Here is a 24,224-nt window from a genome sequence, read left to right as displayed (position 1 = left end):
GGATTTAAAGGTGAGTCCTCTTTAAATCTGAGTAAATCTGTGTGATTAGTAACTGTAAGAGCAAAACGCGTCCAGCTCGCGTGGCAGGAACAAAAGTAACAGCGTCTGTTGTTGATTGTACAGAGATAATACCTAACAACAGTCTGTCAGGTTGTCACGTGATATCAGATGGACAAATATTGAGGCAAAAAGACATCTTTGTTTGGGATTAATTGGGCTGTGTTGAAGTCGGTTTATGGCCTTTTTTTTTTGGCATCAACACCAGGACCAGTATAGTCCTCATGGAGACCAAAATCTCGACCTAATGAGACAGAGCTTCATTTTTGAGGTTGAAGTTAAGAGCAAATCTTTGAGTTAGGCTTTAAGTGGCTATGGTTAAGGTTAAGGGATAATGCTTTGTTCAGGCTGTCCGAGAGAATGGAAATCATTTCAGTGTTCTAAAAAGGAATAGCTGCGTGCGTGCGTGTGTGCGTGCGTGCGCGCATGTATGTGTTTGTGTGATTGGTCAGTGTTGCACCTATGGCAGCACAGAGGCGGCAGAGGAGGGAGGGCACAGACTCTGAGGCGGACTCCATTTGTAAAGAATGATGTGACGAGGTGGGGTTCACAGTCACAGTCAGAGCCAGCGCTGCTTCTGCGACCGCGAGCCCAGAACAGTCTGAAGAGAACTGAAGAGAACTGAAGAGCCCCAGTCACACAGCAGCGGAGAATCGAACGGATCTCACGGTGACCGGAGGCAGCGACGCGGACGAGCCGCCGTGCGCGCGCCACATTCAGGGCGAAGAAGGACCGTTGGTGTTTATACAATTGTGCAGGAAGGAACCATGGTGGATTTTTGAGATCTACAGGGAAACATTTGGAGAGTTTGGATTTTAAAAGTAATAATATCAAACAATAATAACTGAAGAGGAAACCAAAGCAAACCTGCAGGAGCAGGATGAGGGCTTTTTCTGAGGGGAGAGCAGAACAGTGCGTTTGAGGTAAATGATCAACACACACACACACACACACACACACACACACCAATGATTTCCATTCACCCGGACACAGCCTGAACAAAGCATTTCCCTGAACAAATCTCCCCCTTAAAACCTAACACTAACCATAACCTATAACCACAGTTATTAAATATTAACTCCATGACTCCACAAGTTCCTCGGACATTAGGTTGTGCCTCATTAGGTCCAGGTCTTGGTCTTCATGAGGTCCTCACAACTCCGTGTTTCTGCTAGAAAAGGCCCAGGATGAAGAGAGAACAAATTCACCGCACGCACACATGCACAGAGAGGTGGCAGTTTGTCTGTTTAAGCTGCTTTAATTGTAAATAGCAACTCACAAGTTCAACACTGTAAACCGCAGCTTGTCAGGCATTCATCCCATTATTCATCTCATTATTATCATCATCATTATTATTATCATTATACAGGGAATAGAGTACAATTCTCAGTGGAATTGCTACATAGTTACACTGTACAGTGAGAATTAAACAACGACCACACTAACGGAATAAACACGAATAGAAATACTCTGGTCGTAAATGAGTAAGATTGCGCAACACAGTAATGACCGCAGATCTGATCTTTTAATAGCTTTTATATGAGTGAAATGTGAAGCATCAAGTATTTGCTCTAATGTGGAAACATTTTAGAGAATGTATATGAAAAATGACCTTTATTATTGTAGGATGGACTTCTGTGTTGTACATTTAAAAATGTGGTGAATAAATATGGTCGATTCATATCGCCTAAATATGAAGAGTGATCAGTAGCTGCAGCCTCAAAAACAATGTTGTGAAAACACATGTAATCTCATTTTTAAATGGAGCCTGTCGTCAGGATATGTTGGATTATCGTCACTGTGAAATTAACGCGAGGCCTCCAAAATCTCAGGTTGTTCACGGTTTATATTATTGTCTATTACAAGACGAGGCCTGTGCTCTTTTTTTATTTGTACAGCAAGTTTGTGTTTTTGTGTGTTTCAGTTGAATCCACAATTCAATTGAAGTTATAAAAAGGACAAAAAAATCTATATATAAATAAATAAATACATAAATACAGGACAGATTTTGACTACATTTCCTGGGGTTGTAGTTTATGGGCCACATAATAAATTATTAAACATCTGTAATGGTTCAGACACGGATTATGGATTTTTTTTCTAAAAAAGTGTGTGGCTATGGCTATTTTATTTACTTGTTTTATTTTGTGTATAATAATCTACTTTAGTTTTATGTGAATCGATTAATTGGGATAAAGGGGCATAGTTTATAAGATTATTGTTCTTTCTGCTGCTTTTCATTCAAGACTTGGACAATTTTGTGTTTGTATTAAATATTTGTTTGTTTTTATTTGAAATTAAATAAATAAACTAAAGGAGATAAGGGATTGTGACGCTTTGCGCACTCGAGGTGTTTTCTTCATCTCAAAATATAGTGTGTAGGTCGTTAAAGTGTAACATGAAAAATGATTTCTGCTAGAAATATGAAGTGTCGTGGGTCCGTTTTCTTATCATAAAAACTACTTGGTGAGACTTAAAACAAACCATATCCAAAACTCCAAATCTATTTATATAAACATGATCTGTGTCCCTGTGTGTGTGTGTGTGTGTGTCAGTGGGACATGGCAAACGGTGGGGACCAGTTCGGCCTCGCTGAGCGTCCAGACTCGGATTGCATGGATTCTCCAAAACAAACCAAACAGGACAATCCCGGTTACACCATCAACTCGCCAGCGTCACCGCAGACTGCGTCCAGTCAACAGGTACAGTATTAACGATTTATTATTCTATTATATAATTAATATTATTATTATTATAGAAAGCTTTTATTGTCCTTGTACAGTTTAACACCAGGACCAGGTAAACTCTGGAATAGTGTTGAATTTAACGCTAACATTGTTCATTTTAAAACTATTTCAGAGTGTATTTACTGAACTGACTCACTCTCATCTAGCGTGTAAATGCTTCATGTACAACACAACTGCAGGTGCTTCATCGAAGGTGCACACAAATATAAAATAATAGTGAGCAAAAATCAAATTGAAAACATAAATGACTACATCATCAAGTATATGAATATATATATATATATATATATAATTCTTATTATCATTATAAACTATATATATGCAATACATTTAATTTTGAGGGGAAAAAAAGCTCAGCTCAGGTAAAATAAATCTTGTCCTGCTTTCATTTGACGAAAAGAAGACGACCTCTTCTTCTTTGCAGTGAGCTCTGTTTATATTTGGCTGCAGGGAATGGAGGGAATCAAAGTTTCCCTTCATGACAGGGAACTCTGGAGCAAGTTTGATGACGTGGGAACTGAAATGATCATCACTAAAGCTGGAAGGTAGGAGGAAGAAATGTTCCCTTTCACCTTTTTGGTAAAGTATAACCACACACAATTAAAATATAACTGGGACCTCTTGGACAACATGTATATAATGCATAGGTCTGTGTGTTAAATATAATAAAATAATAAGCTAATTTCATGTTTTTTTTAAATAATCTAAAGCCGTGGTTCTCAAACTGTGGTAAGCGTGCCACCAGTGGTACGCGACCTTCCTCTGGTGGTACTTGGAGGAAAATCAGAAATAGAAACAAACCGGGGTAGGTGATCAGAGTGTGTAGAAAATGAAAAAATAACAATTAGAGTCACCTTAATCTTAATGTCATGTCACTATACCAGTGTGTGTATATGTGAGGAAGAGGAGGATGATGAGAGGGTAAATTATCTTATTGGGATTAAATCTGCCTCCTGTGAAAAGTCTGTAGCTGACTTTGCTCGACCTATTTAAAACACTGTATTTTTACAATATTTTCTTACAGGTGGTTCTTGGTATAAAGACGTGTGAGAACCTCTGTTCTGTAACTGTGTGTGTGTGTGTGTGTGTGTGTGTGTGTGTGTGTGTGTGTGTTCTCTCTCTGCATAGGAGGATGTTCCCCGGCTACAAGGTGAAAGTCACAGGCCTCAACCCTAAAACCAAGTACATCCTCCTCATGGACATTGTCCCCAGGGATGATCATCGCTACAAATTTGCAGACAATAAATGGTTTGTATATTATGTCAACACTTTACATCATAGCAAATATGTCAGAATAATCCACGACTACACTCTCCACACACACCTGTCATCAGATATTTTCTATTTTTAATCATTTCTGTCATTGTCACCATCAAATTGAATGATGAATAACATATTTATTTAATTATTTAACCTTTATTTTACTAGTAAGATTAATATCCTTTGACCTGGACCCATGAATGTTTGTTTTTAGACAGTTGGATCGATTTAGGACTGCACCAGTTAATCAATTACTAAATTAATCGCCAACCATTTTTATAATGAATTCCATCAGTTTCAGTTATAATATTACTTCTTTTGAGTGTTTAGCTTTTTAAATCTGAACATTTTGCTCCATGTAACATAGAAATCATTTTGGTTTACATGAGTTATTTGAGAACATTGTCATCATTTCAACGTTTTCCAACTGTTTCTGACATTTTAAGAACCGAGCAAGTATACTCGATTAACTGATTGTGAAAATAATCGTTAGTTACAGCCCTAGCTCGATTTGTTAAGGGAAAATAAATCAATAACTAAGTCTCAACATTAAAGAAGCAATATACGTGAAATGTTTTATCAATAACTGATTTTGTATAATTTTCATGTCTTACCAACTGTGTAAAGTAGTCGGCTTACATGTGGTTGAATAATTAATCATTTTCAAATCGAAATCGCTTTCAAATATTATTTATTTATAGTATATGTTTTTTAATATCAACTCAAAATTCAAGAACACATGGAGTCCACTTGGCTGTGATATACAACTTGATCTGTAGATGTCACTGAATCCTTCACACTGGTCGTTTAATGTTTCCATGAAGTCACTCTATGACAGGGTGAATGTTGAAGTTGAAATCGTAGCCACAAAAATCGCAGTTTGAAATGTTTCTCCTAAAAAAAATCTTTCAGTCTCGTTGATCCCCGTGTGTGTCTTCATCATCTTCATCATAGTTTAAAGCACATGTTATGACGCTGTCACTCTTCTCTCGTGGTTCATCAGTCAGTGGATCAGTGTGGCTCACACCGTCTGTCCGTCACAGACCCTGCAGACTGTGACCGCCTCGTCACCCGTGTTTTTACGCCCTTGTTTTTGCCCCCGTGTCTTTGTCCGCCGGTTGAATCACAGTGTGAAGGGTTCACCGGGCGGACACACCAGACGACAGAGACCGGATTAAAAATCTCCCTTTCAACAGAGACTAAATCCGATCAGAGCGCAGACTACATAGGTCCACCAGTGCGCGTGCTCCTCAGACTTTCATTTATTAAATATTATTAGTTACAATGTAACGGGCCGGAAAACACGCGCGGGATCGTGGATAAACCCACTGCAGCTCAGAGAGAGAACGTGAGCCACTGTGGGTTTAACGGAGATAAAAGTCGTAAGGAATTTTCAGAGATAAAGTTTCTGTGTGTGATTTAATCCCTTGAAATTATGTCAGACTACATGCATGTTCAACGAAAAACAATCAGACTATAGGACTACATGTCATTTGTTTCTTTATTTTATTAAATTTGCCTGGAAACACAGGTCAAATAAGGCCTGTGTGTAATATATATACACACAAATAATTATAAATGAATTTAATTTCTCAGAGCGGCCTCTTGCTTCAGAGATGTGATATGGTGGAAAATCAAACTATGAACTATAAAATGTTATAGTTCAATTTAATGTTTCATATACGGCATCTCTGCAGCACGGACATGAACGACTATCTGACGAAAACTCAACCAAACACTAGCAGCGCGGGCCTCCTCGTCCTGCTCCTCCCGCTGCTGCTGCTCCGTGCGCCGTGGCGCAGAGTAGCGCACGCTCAGACTGACCACTGCATGTGACCCACTGAGTGTCCGGGTCTCTCTCTTACCTGCTCTGTTTCCGTCACTGAAGGACCGTCACTGGAAAGGCAGAGCCCGCGATGCCGGGGAGACTCTACGTGCATCCAGACTCTCCCGCCACCGGTGCGCACTGGAGCCGCCAGCTCGTCTCCTTCCAGAAGCTCAAACTCACCAACAACCACCTGGACCCATTTGGACACGTGAGTTTAACATTGTTTTGTTCGTTCGTTTATTCGGAGTCGAAAAACTAAATAAATCTGCCTGTGTTTGTAAGCTTGATCATTATATAACACTATCATTCAGACCTGGGGTCAGTGAGTGTCTGGACTGGTCAGGAGGGCAAGGTCAAGTGGATAAGTGACATATTTATAGTACAAATTTAAAATAAAATTGTTTGTTTTTATATGGAATGACACAACGTTCACAGTAGAAAACATATTTATATTCATGCAAAACAAAAACAGACAGAAATAAACTCATAACTTAACGCGGGCCACATTAAATCAAGTGGGGGGCTGCATGTGGACCACAGGCCACGAGTTTCAAAGTTGCACTATATGACGAGCAAATCTGAGAGTGCTTGGAAAAGCTGCTTATATATCAAACATCAGCATGTTTAGTCTTTAAATAAACAATTCTGACTATTGTTTGTCATTTTAGAAAAATTATATATAAACCTCTTTTTCTTTCTTCTTTTACTTTCATTAATTTACATGAATCAAATAGTAATGAAAATAATACAATAATAATAATTAAACACATTACACACATACAAATATCTTACTGTGCTCAGGGAGCTCCCACTCACTCCCACTCACTCCCACTCACTCCCTGCTTTCATATTAACCTACAGCAAAAGGCTGCGAGCTGCACACTTTTACTATACATTCAAAGCGTATAGTCAAAAACAATAAAAACATGCCCTTTTCACGTTTGCTTATTTTGCGTACATACAATAAATGAAGTTCAGAGAGTGATGATCAATTAAAAAAGTGGAGAAAAAAGGCACCTGAAATCTCCCATTCAAATGCTTTTTAAAGCAAATGACACACTGAACACAACAAGCTTTTCCTCAGACTATTAACAAATGCCAGGGCCGGCCCAAGGCTTTATGGGGCCCTAAACTGACTTCCCTCCCACCACCTCAGAGTACCTGGTGCTGTTATTGATCCAATTGTAAATGTATAATTTGCATTAATTATATTTTTTTTATATAAAGTGTTATTTAATGTGCACTTCAGTATTCAAAGTAAAGCACTGAGTGTGTTGATACAGAACTTGAATTAAACAAAAAAAAAAACAGCAAAAAAACAATTACTTTTTTAATTAGTTTTTAGAAACGTGTCCAAATGTGTACTAAATAGGCACCTTTTCAAAATGAAACCACTTAGTGTTTTTCAAATGACACTGGGTCACAATGGATGTTGGAATCTTAGCTTAAATTTGGGTGGGCCATTTATTTATTAACAAAATCCATTTTCTTCCATTTTTATCTTGGATTTGTCAAACGTTTCTCTGTATAACAAGTGTGTTTTTATTTTTGTTGTTGAGTAAGTTAAAACCTACAGTTAAGTGGTTTCTTTAAGTTTCGTTCAGGAGCAAAAAATCCATTGTAGACGCCAGCCAATCAAATGAATTATTGTTTTTCCGTGACTCCAGAATGAGCATTTTTATATTTAGATCAAGAGCCAGGACCGCTCTATGCAGAGGCGGCCATTTTGGACCACCATGTTTTTACAGTAGCCCATAGTGGACAAACATCTTTTGAGTTTTGATGCCGACTAAGGACTATAGATGTTCTTCAACACATTTGAAAGGGAAGCGAAAAATGGGTAATGTTGCTAAATTCTACATACTGTATCTTTAACATGACACCAAGGGTTAATGTTTTTTTTTTTTATGAACACGGATTAAAAAACTATCTTCTTTTAATCATCTTGGAGAATTGCTCGGTTAAACAAATATGAATAATTGTCCTCTCAGCTGGCATCAGTTTAATCGATATGTATAAAGCACGAGTCTCAGGGCTTATTATTTCACGTCAGAAGAAGAAGAACGCTGGGTACTTTCACTTTAGGTGGGCTCATACCCTCCATACGGTCTCCAGTCCTGGTCCCATCATCTGCTGCCGTTTCCCACAACACACCAGCAGACGCTGACAGCTCCATCAGCCTCACCCTCTCAATCTCTCTCTCCCCTCTGTAGATAATACTCAACTCCATGCACAAATACCAGCCTCGCCTCCATATCGTCAAGGCGGACGAGAACAACGGCTTCGGCTCGAAGAACACGGCTTTCTGCACCCACGTCTTCCCGGAGACTGCCTTCATCGCTGTGACGTCCTACCAGAACCACAAGGTTTGCTTTAGTTCTCCACGCAGAAACAGTGTTCACAGGGAGTGGATGAAACTATAGTGACATGTCGGAGGTTTGAAAAAGAAACACACTGGAACAGTTTCTCTCTGCTACACAGGAACTTCAAAGTGTAGAGATTTAATAAAAACACTATGTTCAGAATCACAGTACAGGAAGTTTAAAATCGACAATGAAATGTCTAACTTTTATCTGTGAAAATAGTACTTTTATAATGTGAATTCTTCCATATTCTCATTCATTCACTCACTTGCTCACTCACTCACTCATTCAGTCACTCACATATGTACTCAGGGAAATTTTATTTTTGGGCATGTTTACAAATACTGAGTCAGGACACATAAACAAAGAAGATGCAAATTAACTTTCTGGATACAAAACATAGACTGTAATGCAAACAGTTAAGTGTGTGTGTCTGTGTGTGTGTGTGTGTGTGTGTGTGTGTGTGTGTGTGTGTGTGTGTGTGTGTGTGTGTGTGTGTGTGTGTATGTCTGTGTGTGTGACCTCACTAGGGTAATAACCCTAACCTGTTGATCCACTTTCCTCATGTTTCCATGAAGTCAAACGTTGACACCTTTAACTCTTCTTACAAAGTACAAACAATAAATATTTCTTTCTTTGAAGTCTGCCGTATACATTCCATCTCACACAAATTCATGCCACATATATGTATATATGCATATATATATATATATATATATATATATATATATATATATATATATATATATATATATATATATATATACATATTGTTTCTTAATAAAAACATTTTTATTTAAAGCTTTGCTACTAATTTATCTTATTATTATTATCATTGGTGTTAGTTTTATTAATACTGAGTTGGAAAGATAAAGTAATACTTGATTAGTTATGGCTACTTTTGCGAGTGTATACATGTTGGTTATTGAGGGGAGTTGTTCTGTGGAGGTCAGTATTTCGTTTGCTCCAGAGCTCGTGTCAGATTCCCACTCCCACTCACCTGCTGTGTGATGGACGTGGTCTTCAGCCAAACGAAACCCCACTCAGAAAAAGAAGAGGTTTGCCTCTATGACATCAGTGAGAAAAGTTTGAGGAGTGAACATCAAAGCCCTCCGCCTTGGACCTCTAAAAGCTTTGGCTCGAAATCCTTAAACCTAGTGACTGTTTGGGTAAACAGTTTATTCTGTGTCAGCTGGCGAGAACACTGTCCGTTCTGTTAGAAACGTCAGCAGCTGAGGAATGTTTGGCCGTGCAGAGATTCTTCGGGGCTGCTTTTAACATCTGCTCAGGCTCTGACTAATAGTAAACTATTGACTTCCAGTCAGTGAGGGCAGCAGTTATTAATTGAATGTGCTTGTGCGCCTCTGTGTGTGTGTGTGTGTGTGTGTGTGTGTGTGTGTGAGCTGTGTATGAAAGTGAGTGACCTGAAGTGTTCTACAAGTGACCGAGCTGAAGCTTTTCTATGTCTCGTCCTCAGATAACACAGCTGAAGATCGAGAACAACCCTTTTGCAAAAGGCTTCAGAGGCAGCGATGACAATGAGCTGCACCGCATGGCCAAACTACAAGGGTGAGTATTCAACTGTGTGTGTGTGTGTGTGTGTGTGTACATGTCTGTCAAGCAAACCTATCTTTGTGAGGACATTTTGGCTGGTCCACACAACCTTAATGGGCTTTTTGATGATCAAGACCTGATTTTAGGGTTGGAATTAGCTTTAGGTTAGGGTTAGGCATTTAGTTGTGAGGTAAGGTTAAGGGCCTTTGGAATCATCAGCATGTGTGTGTTTTCTTGTATGTGTATCTTTGTGAGGACCAAAAAAACCATAGGGCAGGGGTCTCAAACTCCACCTCGGGGCCAGTGAGTGTGTAGTTTGGGCAGTAGGGTAGGTTGTAGGGTAGGCCATTCAAGTGGAACAAAAAGAGACAATGAAATAATATTTGATGATATTTCACATCATTTTAAAATAAAAGTGTTTGTTTTGATATGGAACAACAAGTAGTTGACAATATAAACATATTTATGATGCAATAATGAATCCAGTAATAAAAAAAACAAAAACAGAAATGACTCATTATAACTTGAGATTAAGTGGCTGGCCACATAAAATTGATAGGGGAGCCGCATGTGGCCCGTGGGCCTCAGGTTTGAGAACTCTGACATAAGGAGTGAGGACATTTTGTCTGGTCCTCACAGCTTTAAAGGAGGTTAAGAACTGGGTTTAGGTTAAGATAAGGGTTAGGCATTTAGTTGTTCTGGTTATGTTTTAGGGTTCAGTGCTAGGAAATGTATTATGTCCATTGGTTAGAGTGGTCCCACGAAGGCTGCACAAACATGTGTATGTGTGTATGTGTGTGCTTGTGCTTGTATTTCTTACCTCTTTAGAATCTTTTCTTTCATTTTTCTGAAGAGCTGGTTCAAGGTTAGGGCTAATTTGACTTGTGGAGGGTTAGGCAATAACTGGCTGAGGACACAAAATCTGTCCTTGTCTCTGTTTTCCTCCTTCACACAGCATGGTGAGTGTGTACTGACTGGGTTCATATGGTCAGACACAAGTGATATAAAGACATGTGAGACATTGTCACCTGAAGTTTGACGTCAGCTGGAAATGTCGTGCAAAACCTGACCGATGATAGAGTATCATGTTGCTGCTGGTGTGTCAGACAGTCACGGCCGGTCAGCTGATGGCCTTACATGGTGTGTGTGTGTGTGTGTGTGTGCTGAAATAATTTCCATTCACTGCACTGCTATGGAAGGCAGAAATTTTAGGAAGCCAGTGAGAGCTGCTGTTACTGAGGAGTGGGGGAGAGAAGAGAAGGGAGGAAGAGGGGGAGGGAGGGAGGTTGATATTGAGCATCCCTGTGTTACTGTGGCTGGGGGAAAGTAGAGGAGAAGAATCAAGTATATCTGAAGTGACACGGGGCTGGGTGTTTATTTTTAGAGCAGCAAATTTTCTCATAATTGCACCGCCTCACTCACTCTGTGTGTAAGAGAGAAAGAGAGGGAGAGAGATTGTGTGTCACTATCTTAGTGAGAGTCAAGGAGATGTGTCCCGCTGTCTCTTACATACCACAGAGTTCACGAGGAGGGCAACATGTACGAAAGGGAATCAAAGCTGAAAGGTTCGAGAACAGCAACGCAGACTTAAAAGAAACAGAAGTAGAAAAGAGAAAAATGTCTGTATAGAGGGAAAAAAAACAGTTGTAAAGGTCCAGTGTGTAAGATTTGAACATACTGCACATGAGAATGTATGTATGAGAGTATCATTTATTTGTTCATAGCCTTAGAATAAGTATTTTATATGTACTATAGGAAATAGGCTTGCTCCACCATCTCCACTAATTGTGCAGTTTGATGAAATGAAGAAGAACAAAATTATTTCTGGTATGTAAATGCCACCATAGTTCCCTGATACAGAGAGAGCAGCAGTTTCTTTCAATCTGCATCAGATGCCATTCATTCCTGCTCACTGGACCTTTTAAGCAGCGTACCTGATGCCAAAACAACATCCAATGTAAATGATTGCTTATGTTGTAAATCGCTCTCTCTCTCCATTAGCAGCAAGGACTTCCCTGTAGTCCCTCGCAGTACTGTCCGTCAGAGAGCTTGCTCCACTGGGAGTCCCTTCAGCGGGGAGGGCCGGGGACTGAGGGTCTCCCCCGAGGCTGTCCGTTCCCCTTACAGCTGCGAGAACAGCTTGAACAACAGCAGCCCCCAGGAGCTGCTGAGTGCTCCCCCTGCACACTACACCCTGCCTCATCCTCACCTGCAGCCCAGCCAGCAGCCACAGGTTTATCACTGCACCAAGAGGAAAGGTAAGAAGAAGCCGTGTGTGTGTTCACATGCATGTTCAAAGTCTGATTTAAGACAATAATTTGGTTTTTCTTAATGTCATGTAAACATGTTAGTCCAACTAAAATTGAGCTAGACTTAGTCGAACTAACAGACGTGGATAATGGGATTCATATTTTGTGCATGTATGAGCTTAGTCAGACTGGAGTTGAAGTTTCCTCCCCAGTCTTTGACCCTGAAGTAGGCTGCAGTGTCTCTCTTCAGACACCACAAGAGCCATGCCTGATCTCGTTTGTATCACATTAACATGTACAGCCGGTGCAAAACATACAGAACCACAGCACGATACATCTCACCGGTCACCGATTGTATTTCTGTGACTTAAAGGTCAACAGCAAACTGACTCAATATGCACTAGCTTATAGAGGGATACAGCGCCACCTACAGAGGGGGAGTCAGCCAATAAATTGAGTATGTTATTTTATCTACAGACTAATCTTTGCATCAGTTGTTGCAGTAAAGCTTTCAAATGTCTAGCTCTCATAAAGAAATGAAAATGAATGGAATGTTAAAGATGCAAATTATACGTCATATTTCTGCGTGATGTTAATCTTACCATCAATACAGTGCACTGTCATTGGCTACACACCTGCTGTGCAACACGATTTGTTTTATACCATGACAGACAGTCTTATATACTGTATGACCCACAACAGCCAGAGTATGGCTGGTGTGGGTCAGAAAACACAATTTATTTGACTTCCAATTATACAGGATAATTGATCATGCGATCAACCAGAAAGTTAGGTGTTATGTTGTTTCTGTTCATGAAAAAACACAAATCACCAAATGTTACCCACTGCAGCGTCTAACATCGATCTTTTGTGTGCAGATTTTGTCTCAGCTTCTTGAACTGTCTAATGTGGAAAGTCAGAGATTTTGAGCTCAAATTTAGCTAAACTTCTGATCCAATATCAAAGAGAAAATCAACACGTTTCCTCTTTGTCTCTGTAGTGGAGGAGAACTGCTCTTCAGGAAACCGCACACACCAGTACAAGAAACCCTTCACAGGCAGCTCATCAAGTGAAGGTCAGCCTTTTTATCCCCCCTCCTCCTTCGCCCCTCCTCCAACCGCTTTATCCAGCAACGCTGCCCTGGGTCTCACCGACTCCCCCTACAGCTCAGACATGGGACAGCGTCAGGCGTGCATGTTTGCTGAGTCAGAGCCCAGATCACTGGATGAGCTCAACTGTGCATCCTGGTCATACACCTGTCCTCTCCCCTCTGCCATGACCCCCATGGACTCCTACCCACACTACAGCCCTCATCCTCCCTACAGCTCCAGCCCTCAGGGCTCTCGTCTCAGTGGCATAGCCCACCAGAGCTCTCCGCTGCTGGGAGAACACATCGCCCACGACCCCTATCAGAGCCAGAGCTCTGGACCTCTGTCTCAGAGCTCCCAAAACATTCACAGCAGGCAGGTCAGCCCTCCTCTCCGAGAGTATCCTCGCTACACACCCAACCTCTCTCCTCCTTTGTACCACACACTAGAGACACACATCAGGTGTGGAGTGCCAGAGTGGAGTGCAGCCTCCTAACTGAACCAGAGGACACACCTGGATAAGTGGACAGAAAGTCTCAAACTCAACATGCTGCACCGTATACAGACTGAATATTATTGTTCCAACATAATTGTGAAAAGTGTGACCTTGTGCTGCGTTAAAAAAAGAAAATGTTCTCATCTGTGATTCCTGTTTCTCCTCTGTGCTCAAGACTGGACTTGGACGTGACGTGAAGCCTCATTCAGCAGCACAAACAAAGTTGTTGTCAATCATCTATTCACTTTTGCACTGTGAGTCCTTTAAGGACAGACTGTGAACAGCATCAGGTCGTTTTCCTCTCAATTACGCCCTCGCTTTGCATCATCAAGGACGTAGATCATGTCGGATGAGCGGTAATATTTTCTGACCAAAAATAATCCCACCTCTCACAGCACAGCCTGAGGGAGACTTTTCTCTTTTTCTTTTAGTGGAGCAAAACACAGCTTCATACTCCGTCTTGGTGAAGGAGAGCAGACATGAATCGTCTGTGCGGGTTCATGTGTGCGTGTGTGTAAAACTTGTCAGCTCCACTCAAGGATACTATGAGTTAATTTCCAGTGAGACGAGCAGTGGTAGCTGCCGGCGCTGCACTGTAGCGATAAACAGTTTGTTTAGACCACACTTCAGACTGGAGGACCTGTACACGCCGTTTCCACTGCATTGTGGGTAAATGCACATCTCAGCCTTCGCACAGCTGTCAACGCTGTCCTCTCGGTCACCCCCAGCTGACCAATCAGCTTTCTACATTCACCAGCAGCCGACCAATGAACACGCGCCCCCTCTTTCCATCTCCAGCTGACCAGTCCGGGGTTTCTGTGTCTGTGCGATGGCCCACTTTTGTTTAATGACTGTGATCATGTCGATGCACCAGCTCTGTTGTTTTAAATCAGTGCTCCTCATTTCCATTCGACTTTACTCCGACCATTTGCGGACAGAACATTTCCCCGCGTTGGTGTTGGTATTACTCTCATCACTGTAGAGTACTGTAAAGAAACATTTGTGGCTCCTGTTGTGCAAACAATGGTTTATTTTTGTGTCACGACGCAGTCTTTATATTTCCGCCCAGGTTTATTCATGCAGTAAATATGTGAGAATCCACGAGTAAACCGAGAACAGATCATCATTATTCCTCTGTGAATTTGACGTGTGTGTGTGTGTGCGTGAATGTATGTGAAAGTAGGAAAATGTTTGTTTTATCGCCTTTTCCTCCTGATAATAGTATTTATTACTCTAGATTTGAAAATGTTGCTTTGTTAACTTGTCAAACAAGACATTTGTTTCTTATTTCACCCCCCCATTCCCCAAATGGTGATAAATACTTGTGACTTTTCTGTTCTATGGAAACAAATGCAGATTTATATACAGAAATTGAATAAATTTTAGAAAACGTTGCATAACTCTGTTGGTGGTAGTTTCCTCCTCATTGTTCTTCTGTCGTTATTAGGCAACAAACAGAGTGGGGGGCAAACTGATTAACATTCCTCGTGAGGTATTTAAAGCACATTGGGCTCCTTGGGAGTGGAAACTCTTTAAAGTGCCGTGCAGTTTATCAGTTTCAATGCACGTATGAATATGTGGCGACCTGATAACAAAGCCGCTTTCTCCCTTAAGTTGCCAGCAATCACTTTCAACCATGCAGAAAGTATTGTGTAAAAGTGTAACTATTCTGTTTTACTAAGTGTACATAACTCTACTGTCTCCAACTGTCCCACTTAGCAGTGAATTCCGAGCAGCGTGGGTGCTGTGCATACCTTGTCCGCCCGCTCTTATCTTTGACAGGTTGTTTGCCATCGTTGGCCCCTCACCAGCTGGACCCCCTCACTGTCAACCTGCTGCCCACAAAGAGGAGGGGTCTGCTGGGATAGAAGACAAAGAAGGGTAATGTGGTGGTGGGGGGGGAGTGTTGGTGGTCCTCCCTCTCTCTAAACTGCCATCCCGTCTTGTGGCATCTTGCGTTTCTACGTCTCTCTCGGCAGAGTTCACCTCTTACACCTTACACCTGCTCGGAGTTTACAACTGTGAAAGAACAGAGAGAAGTGAGACAGATTTATTGGCAAAGATTGTTGGATTGCTGAACTTCTAATCCGGCGAGTTTACAATTAATTGCGTGGTCATATGTCTGGTTGTCGTTTCCCCGCCTCCTCTTTCTTCCTTTCTCTCTCTCTCGCTCTTTCTCATACGCCATGAGGTCGGAGGTTAAGCAGGCAGCTCTTCAGAGAGTCTGTTCCTCCTTAACCCCTCGTCTCTCGACGAAATCAGACCAGAGCGAAGACGGAGGAGAGAAGAAAAAAGAGGGGGAGAGAGAGTGAGAGCACCAGGGCCTCTTGCTCGGAAGATGGATTTGCATCACTCTATGTTGGCTTGTACAGTAACAGAGTTTGACCTGTGTGTGGCTGAGAGTTAGCAGCTCTGGGTAAAGTGGTAAAGCAATATTTAGCACAGTCTGTAGCTGTGTGTGTGTGTAATCCATCTGTGGATTACACACACACTTTCTCAGACACACTGCTTGGACAGTAGATGGATGATGCTTTGTGATCAAAGAGCTGAAGTTGTGCTTATCGTTATCTCCCTGACAACCCCCCCACCCCCACCCTGACACACACACACACAACTAAACCCTCCACCAGGTCACTTCTGTCTCCTTTTCTCACCCTTATCCAGACTCTCATGTCTGTGACTGCCCTCAGACAGCAACATACTCACATCTTTGTCCTGAGCACACATGGAGCATCACATTTGTAAAGGAAGAGAAGATTGACATTTTTAAATGTCACTTATTTTGCCTGCAGATCTGATTTTTTGTTGTTGTTGTTAAGCCACTAACCAGGGATGCGTGGGGGGGGGGTGGGGGAATAATAGCTACTGCAAAGACCTACAGAGCAATTTCTCCAGCAAAAAATAAAAACAATCTTTTTTTAAAGACATGAAAGAATAATTGTAGGCTCATTTCATTAGGCTGAAGTATATCAGTTTGAATAAATACATGTGTACTTGCTTGGAGTCTTGCGTAGAACTCTGAGAGGCACTTGTGTGATGTCCAGCATTAGTGATACCATTCTATGCGGAATAAGTGGTCTGAGATGGAGTGTAATTGGTAAAGTTGATTATGGTTCGTCTCTATGGGTCTGATGGTGCTCTGTCTCTGTGGGAGTAAATGGCGACAGCTTATTCCTTCCTGACTAGAAAGTAAAAACTACCACTACACTGGAAATCCACTGAGAGTAGAAGAAGCCTGGATATGTTACATTTTAATATCCTGATAGAAAGCAGAGCTTTATCTGTATTTTTTCAGCATCATGTTTCATTACAGTAACAATATGGTAATAGTATCATAATTATTTTGTAATATTAAAGTAATATAGTATTATTTCTATAGTAATCACAGAGTAATAGCTCTGTAATAATAATAATAATTCGTAAATTTCCATGTTCATGCACTGGGAGGAATCGATTTATTGACAGAGGGGTGTTCACCTCCACTCCACTAGGGGTCCCCCGCTTTCAGCTTGTCAGTATTTTGCAGTTTCTGCTCTCCTTGCCGTTTATTAACTCAGTGGTTTTCAAACCTTTTATACCAAGCACCACCCGAGAAAATACTGAGCTCTTGAAGTAACACGTTTATCATGAAAAAACGGTGTAAATAAATAGGTCGAGCAAAGTCAGGTACAGACTTTTCACAGGAGGCATATTTATTCCCAATAAGATAATTTGCTCCCTCATCATCCTCCTCTTCCTTACATGTACATCACACACTGGTATAGTGACATTCGATTATGATAGAGCAAGAGATAAGGTGAATTTTAATGTTTAATTAATTGAATTGAATTTACCTGTCAACATTCCTCAGCTCCACTCTGATCACAAGCCCTGGTATAACAGTATTTCTGACTTTCCTCCAAGTACCACCAGAGGAAACTTGTGTACCGCAGCTTGAGAACCAAAAAAACGTATCAGATTTGAATTGAAATTCTTCTTCTATCAGGTCCAGGTATGTTCTAGCCAGAGATGGAAGCAGGAAAACACACCACTGGAAAAACATGTTCACTCAACTCTAAGTGGATGTGCTTTGAAGCGTGTTTTCCTAAATGACTTTGGGTGCAGTTGGACGGATTTGCAGGGCAAACTTGGCTCGAATTGAACGTATACATGCAGCAGTTGCTCGACTTTCAAATGCTAGACCGACTGAAACTGTCCTAAAGTCAGACTAATGTTTTCATGCTTTTTAAAAGTCCAGTTTTAATTGGACTGAAACAATATTTTTTCATGTAAACGTACTGAATGGGAAATGTATTGTTAGTACGAAGATGGAAACTGCATTACAAAATAATATATACATAATATTGTAGTACAATGATATTACTGCCCTATCACAAAATATTAGCACATGTAATATTACCATGTTTTTTTATTATACGGTAATGTAACATGTTACTTTTTTTTCTTTTTATGATGAATTTTCAGAAGCTCCAACATGTGACCAAAGCTGAGTGAAGATCATTGCAAAAAGATTTGATGGATGCATAAAACCATTTTTGTCAGCACATCTTAATACACTGAACCATAAGTATCTGTAATTAGAATCAGTAACCTCTGTACGGCACTAAAAGGACAGCACAATGGCAGTACAATTACGTAAAACAATGAATGCTTTGCCATTACATGTGATGCAAGAAAGTAGGATGGCGGAGGTTTATTTGAATGGCACTATCCATCCTTGCTGTTATTTAAAAGCCACAAGAATGGTCTAATGCTGTTAAGCACAGTATAGTAACAAGACTCGGGCCCAAGCTAATTTCCCCCTAAATGAGAGTTTATGGCTGAAACAGCCCCGAAATCACTGAAGTACATCTTAATATGAGCGTAAGAGCTGTCAAGGATAAGAGGCCAAGTAAGTGTGTGTCACTGGGAGGGGGGGGTGGGGGTGAGCTTGGGTTGTCCTGCATGTTGCGTCTGTGAGACAAAGAGAAAGGTCAAGGGTCAAACTAACAGCAGACAGGCCAGTGCAGGGTCAGCGGGCTCAGACTAACCTGATCAGTGATGGCTGTTTATCTGACGACCCTCAAACTGTCACCCCCCGCTGGAGCTGCCTCGTCATTCCTCTCTCACTTTTAGAACAATTCAACAATTTAGAGCCTCTTTTGAAGATTAGAAATATACTGTAATCTGTAATCTGGTCCTTCAGAATCTCATATATCATCTCCTCCTTCATTTGAAGGTGAAATATGTAGAATATGCACAACAGCAACCTTAAAAAGTTTGACAGACTTTCTGAAAATAAGGAAAAAATATGCTTTTTTAGTTAATTGTAGTGTTAAATGTCCACTGACAAAGTGGGAGTGAGAGCATGAGCTAACCTTAGCAGAGGCTTTAAATGATGCTTCCCCATCTGGGAAAAAGTTTCCACCTTGTTAACTTTCTCTCAAAGTTCAGCTGTTCATAGTTCAACGCACCTACACTGCAGACTCTCTCATCTCCTTCCACTTTGGTTGAGACATTTTTGAGAAGGGTAACAAGGCTTTTTAGGTCCAGTGTTACTCAGTATTTCCAAGATTTAGCAGCTGGCTGCTCATTCTACCGATACCAGTATTGTATGAGTTTGTGGCCTCCAAATGAAAGTTTATTTTGGGAATAAACTGACTGTACCATTGTTATCAGCGAGGCCAGTATGTTTCCTCAATATCTATATCTAATTTCATGTCTTAACATGATAAACGTCTCACATAAAGCACCTTAAGAGACTGAAATATAGAATATTGTGTTACACAACAGTAGTTACAGGTCAAAATGAGGACCTTTGTCTTCCCCCATTTTCTTGTCATTCTTTCCAGTGGAAGCTTGTTTTGTTTTTTTAAAAGAACACTGTGATGTGAGCTAGAATAATTGTTTTAACTCTTAACATACTGCCCAGGTCCCAAGACCAGCAGCCAAACACAGGACAGGGTGAAAGGGATAGAGACGCTGCCGCAGTGGGTGGTGGTGGGGGCTGCGGGCCGTCATGGAGCCAATGTCCCGTCTGATTACAGCCAGAGGACTGGAGAGGCATGCTAATCCCACACACACACACACACACACTAACACACACACACACACTCACACAAATGCACACTCTTGGAGACAAAGACGCACAATTAGCAAGACGGAGACGATGTGCACACACACAGACACACACAGGTTGGTGTAGGTATTCTTGTTAGGACATGTGACTGACTTCACTTAATATAGGACAGGGACACCTTAACCCTAACCTTAACCATACCAAAATCTAACTTTAACTAGAGTTTCAGAAATGAGGTTGTGCCTCATTAGGACCAGGCTTTCGTCTCAACGAGGACGTCTGGTCCTGACAAGGTCAGTCAGTTTTTGTGTCAAAAACATCCTAAAGAGGTAACAATGCATGTGCACACACACAGGTTGGCTCAGCTGTTCTTCTAAGGACTCTGGACTGACTTCTATTCTTTTTGACAGCCTAAACAAAGCCTCTTACCTAATCATAATCATAACCAGTTAATGCCTAACCCTAACCTTAACATAACCATATTTAAATTTGCCTAAACTTTCCTAATGAGGTTTTGCCTCATTAGGACCAGGTTTTGTTCTCCATTAGGACAACTGATTCTGATATAAACAATAATTCAAGTACACACACACACACACACACACACACACACACACACTAACCTATTCAATCCAGAGATTACACCCCACGCCCTCTGACCTCAGTCCACGTCCCCTGTCCAGACACAGGACACACAGCATAATGATATCACTAACAGCCGGACGTCACTTCGCGGCTCTGCTCATTTGCTCACAGTACAGTCCGACCGCCGCACCTCACAGTCTCCAATTTTTGAATAAAGCAAGACTGTCAGGTCACGATTGTGCCTGTGGCCAGGACGGGACCGTGGCTTGGTGTTCATGTTACTGTATTTTTGCAGAACCCTCTGTTTGTCAATTGTACAGGAAAACATTTGAAACTATATTGTTTAACAGTAGATTATGTGGACACTGTCTTCACCCAGAAATGTCCACAATCAAAACATTGTTCAAATTGCATTTTTCAAGTTTTTCTTTTATTACTTTGTGGCTTTTGTTTGTGCAACTGTGCCTCTGCTGTCTCTGCTTCTCAGCTGACTGCATCTTCCCGCAGACCTGTCCCCCACTCATGTACACACATGTTTGCAAACAGGACAGACAAGACCACTGCTGTGAGACAAACACAAACATCAATAAACAAACAAATCCTTTCATACAACACCCCCACCCCACACTGCTCCAAACACTGCATGCACACGCAGCCCCGTTTTTATAGCCCATTGTTTGCCAGGAGCGGCATTGTTTGGTTCTTACCAAGAGCACTTTTATGATCTTGTCTCATTATTAATAGATGGTGTCAGAGAGTCAGTGGCCTCTCTGTCTGACAAGGCATTAGCATAAACACAGACTTCCCCTCAATATCTGTTTGCATCACACTGTTGACCTTTAATTATGGATGTCTAAATGTTTGCTACCTGTTCACTCAACTGTGTGTGTGTGTGTGTGTGTGTGTGTGTGCTTGTATGGGTATTTTTGCGAGGACCAACAAAAAGAGATTTTGGCCGGTCCACATGTTCTATGACCATTAAAGGGCATTTTAAGGGATAAGACCTGATTTTAGGTTTAGGGTAAAGGTAAGGGCTAAGTGTAGTTATGAGTGTCCTCACTATGGATGATGCACAAACGTGTGTGTGTTGTAGAGCAGTAAAACTAAAACCAAACCAATAAAAATTATACACTTTACGCAGGCCTCATGTGGCTCCCCAATCGATTTCATGTGGCCCCCGCCAAATATTTTTATGAAGTTCTAGTGAACGTGCGTTGGCACATGTGATCTTCTGTTAGCAGTTGGCATCAACATTTCACAATATTATATTTTGATCATAGTAAAACATTACATTGCGTTATGTATATCACAATATGCAACACATTCAACGTTAAATGATATATATATATAGCATATATACAGTATAAATTACTGCTTAGTGTTTTAATTGCTGTTGTCCATGTGCTATTACTTATCTAAGTGTTTAGATAAGTAATATTGTTGTTATATTGTTGTTATTTATAGATTCATTATGCATCATAAATATGTTGTTTATTGTGGAGTATATGTCATTCCATATGAAAACAAACACTTTTACTTTGAAATGCTGTGAAATACCACTGCCTTTTTTTCCAGCTGACAGGCCCCTTCCTGACCAAACTACATAGGAAATAAAATTAACAAATGTTTACAAAGTATAAAATAGTATTAACATTTTAAACACATGTGTGATTTGAGAGAGTGAAGTTTACAGATGTCTGATAGGAGGGAGTTCATCGGTGATCATCTGAAGACACTGGCTCCCACGCTGGTCAATCGGGCAGGTGGGATAGTGAGGTGAATGAAGGAAGAAGACCTGAGAATGTTAACGTGCAGACGTTCGGATGGATGAATGGATGATTTGAATGGATGATTTCACAGGTGAGCGGCAGAGTCCTGAGGTCAGTGTGGTGTTTGACTGTGAGCCGTGATCACACATGAGACATGAACTTCTTCAACACCACAACCACAGTCCATCGCTGCATTCAAAACCACAGAACTATATAAACCCAGTGGGAGATAGATTTGAACTACGGTAAATGATGCAAAAAGTCACTCCTCGATTACATGATGCACTGTAATTGATTTTGATTAAATGCCACTTACTGTAAAGAGAGGGTAATTTACTAATGCACTGAAACAATACTATATACGCACAACTTATAGGCAACATTTAATGGTTTAAACAAGTTACTCTGGGGTTAATAATGACATAGATGAACATTGCTGCCTGTATTTATTATCTTCCTCGTGCATTTTGTGTCTGCCATGACACACTTGGACTTATCTTCCTCTCCTTGTCCACCTCGGATGTTAAAAGGTCTGCCGGTGTTTACATGAGTGTGATGTCTCCATCTCCACAACCTTACACTTTGCCGGTCACCTGACATAACATGATTCTTTTTATATATAGTAGCATAATCCCATTAGTATTAATAAAGTAATCTGTGTGTGTGTGTGTGTTTGAGTGCCTACTCAGTAAGCCATTCATACACTCATCAAAAATGGATACAGCGGCATCGCTGCCTGCGGCTATCTGTGTTGTTGTTTTTCCCCTTCACTGGCTTTCGTTTGTTCTTTTTCCATTCTTTTTTTCCTCTAATCCTGTGTGTGTGTGTGTGTGTGTGCGCGCGTGCATATAAATGCATGTATTCATAAACCACATTTACATCAGATGCCTTTCTCTGGTTGTGCTACTGTCACAGTCGGCATCAGCATCTTCGCCACGCCTGATGATTGTTATGCAAAAAATAGAAGCACACAGCATTTCCATTAAGTGGGCTAATGCCACCTTTCCCCCTGTCACCACCTGTCCCTGCAGCTCCCTGTGTGAACATGTACTGTCAACTTACCATTAACTCTTATGTCTTATACAGCTCTACCTTCAGGTGATGACAACATTCTTTAGCTGTAAACATGCAGTGTCCTGCTATTGCTAATATTCTCCATAATGCGAGTTTCATTGAATTTAACTGGATCTACAGTGGCCCTGATGGCACATTTCACCTAAACAAAAAATAAAAATACAAAATTGTCTAAGCACAAACAAGGGTTTGTTCTCTTGCCTATCTGTAATGAGACTTTTGTAAAGTGTCATTGTGTTTTGTAGAGTGTAGTGTTTTGGTAAATGTTGTGATGTTTTGTGAAATGCAGTGTGCTGACCTCCAGAGCCTGCTGTTTTGGCGCTATCAGTATGAAAAATAATGTCTTGGCTGAGTGGAAACTGGTTGTGATGCCATCCATAAAATCTGAACTCCAGAGTCTCACAGTTTCCTCTATTAAGTCAGTCAGGGAGTATAAATGTTGTGAATAGGACCGGCATCAGGGACGGTCTTCTTCAATGGAAAATTATGTCAATTTTGTGAATTTGTAGCAGTATATAAAAGCCAAATATGCCTCCAGAATCGTGAATTGACCAATGCCTTGCTGATATTTTGTAACTGGAAATTCTGAAGCCTCACTGACAACCAGGCTACTATTGGACTATACCAGCTATCAATCAAACTGATGTCCACTCATAATATGTATTGTCTAACACAAAGCTACTGAGGTATTTGACCCAGGAGTAACCTGGTGGATGTGCCTCACTTTGTTGATTACCACCATTCCATTTGTTGTGCTGACGTCCAGACGCAATTCGGGTGATGCTGTACAGTGAAATTTATTCCTGAGTGTGAGTGAATGTTGTCAATGAATTTCCACTTTCCAACGACAAAAACTTCAGGATGACGACAAGTGTATTAATACCACAAGCGGTCAAAAACCTTTTGCTCTTCTGGGTCAAACACCTAACCACAGCAGTAATAGTACTGCCTGGCAGCACAGCAACACCACACAGGGCAAATCACACTTTAAATCACAACATTATAACAACATATTTGGCTTCTATACACTGCTACAAATTCACAAAATTGACATAATTTTCCATTGAAGAAGACCGTCCCTGATGCCAGTCCTATT

The 24,224-nt window shown here is 40.9% G+C and overlaps 1 protein-coding gene across 2 annotated transcripts; it reads left to right on the top strand.

The window, feature by feature from the left end:
• Nucleotides 1-599: 599 nt before the first annotated feature.
• Nucleotides 600-15,045, top strand: tbx5b (T-box transcription factor 5b). 2 transcript variants are annotated; one of them, XM_044025193.1, is made up of 9 exons: nucleotides 600-980; nucleotides 2,613-2,759; nucleotides 3,255-3,349; nucleotides 3,933-4,052; nucleotides 5,953-6,100; nucleotides 8,106-8,258; nucleotides 9,733-9,824; nucleotides 11,814-12,067; nucleotides 13,059-15,045. In XM_044025193.1, the coding sequence occupies exons 2-9, from the start codon at nucleotides 2,619-2,621 to the stop codon at nucleotides 13,640-13,642; spliced, it is 1,587 nt and encodes a 528-aa protein (XP_043881128.1). In that variant the 5' UTR covers nucleotides 600-980; nucleotides 2,613-2,618; the 3' UTR covers nucleotides 13,643-15,045. The 2 variants fall into 2 exon arrangements, with proteins under 2 accessions (XP_043881128.1, XP_043881127.1); XM_044025192.1 differs by having other exon boundaries at nucleotides 11,811-12,067.
• The last annotated feature ends 9,179 nt before the right edge of the window (nucleotides 15,046-24,224 follow it).

The sequence above is a fragment of the Solea senegalensis genome, linkage group LG5 (assembly GCF_019176455.1).
Source record: "Solea senegalensis isolate Sse05_10M linkage group LG5, IFAPA_SoseM_1, whole genome shotgun sequence".
NCBI classification, from domain to species: domain Eukaryota; kingdom Metazoa; phylum Chordata; class Actinopteri; order Pleuronectiformes; family Soleidae; genus Solea; species Solea senegalensis.
Note: the sequence above shows the minus strand (reverse complement) of the source record. Positions and strands in the feature narration are given on the sequence as shown.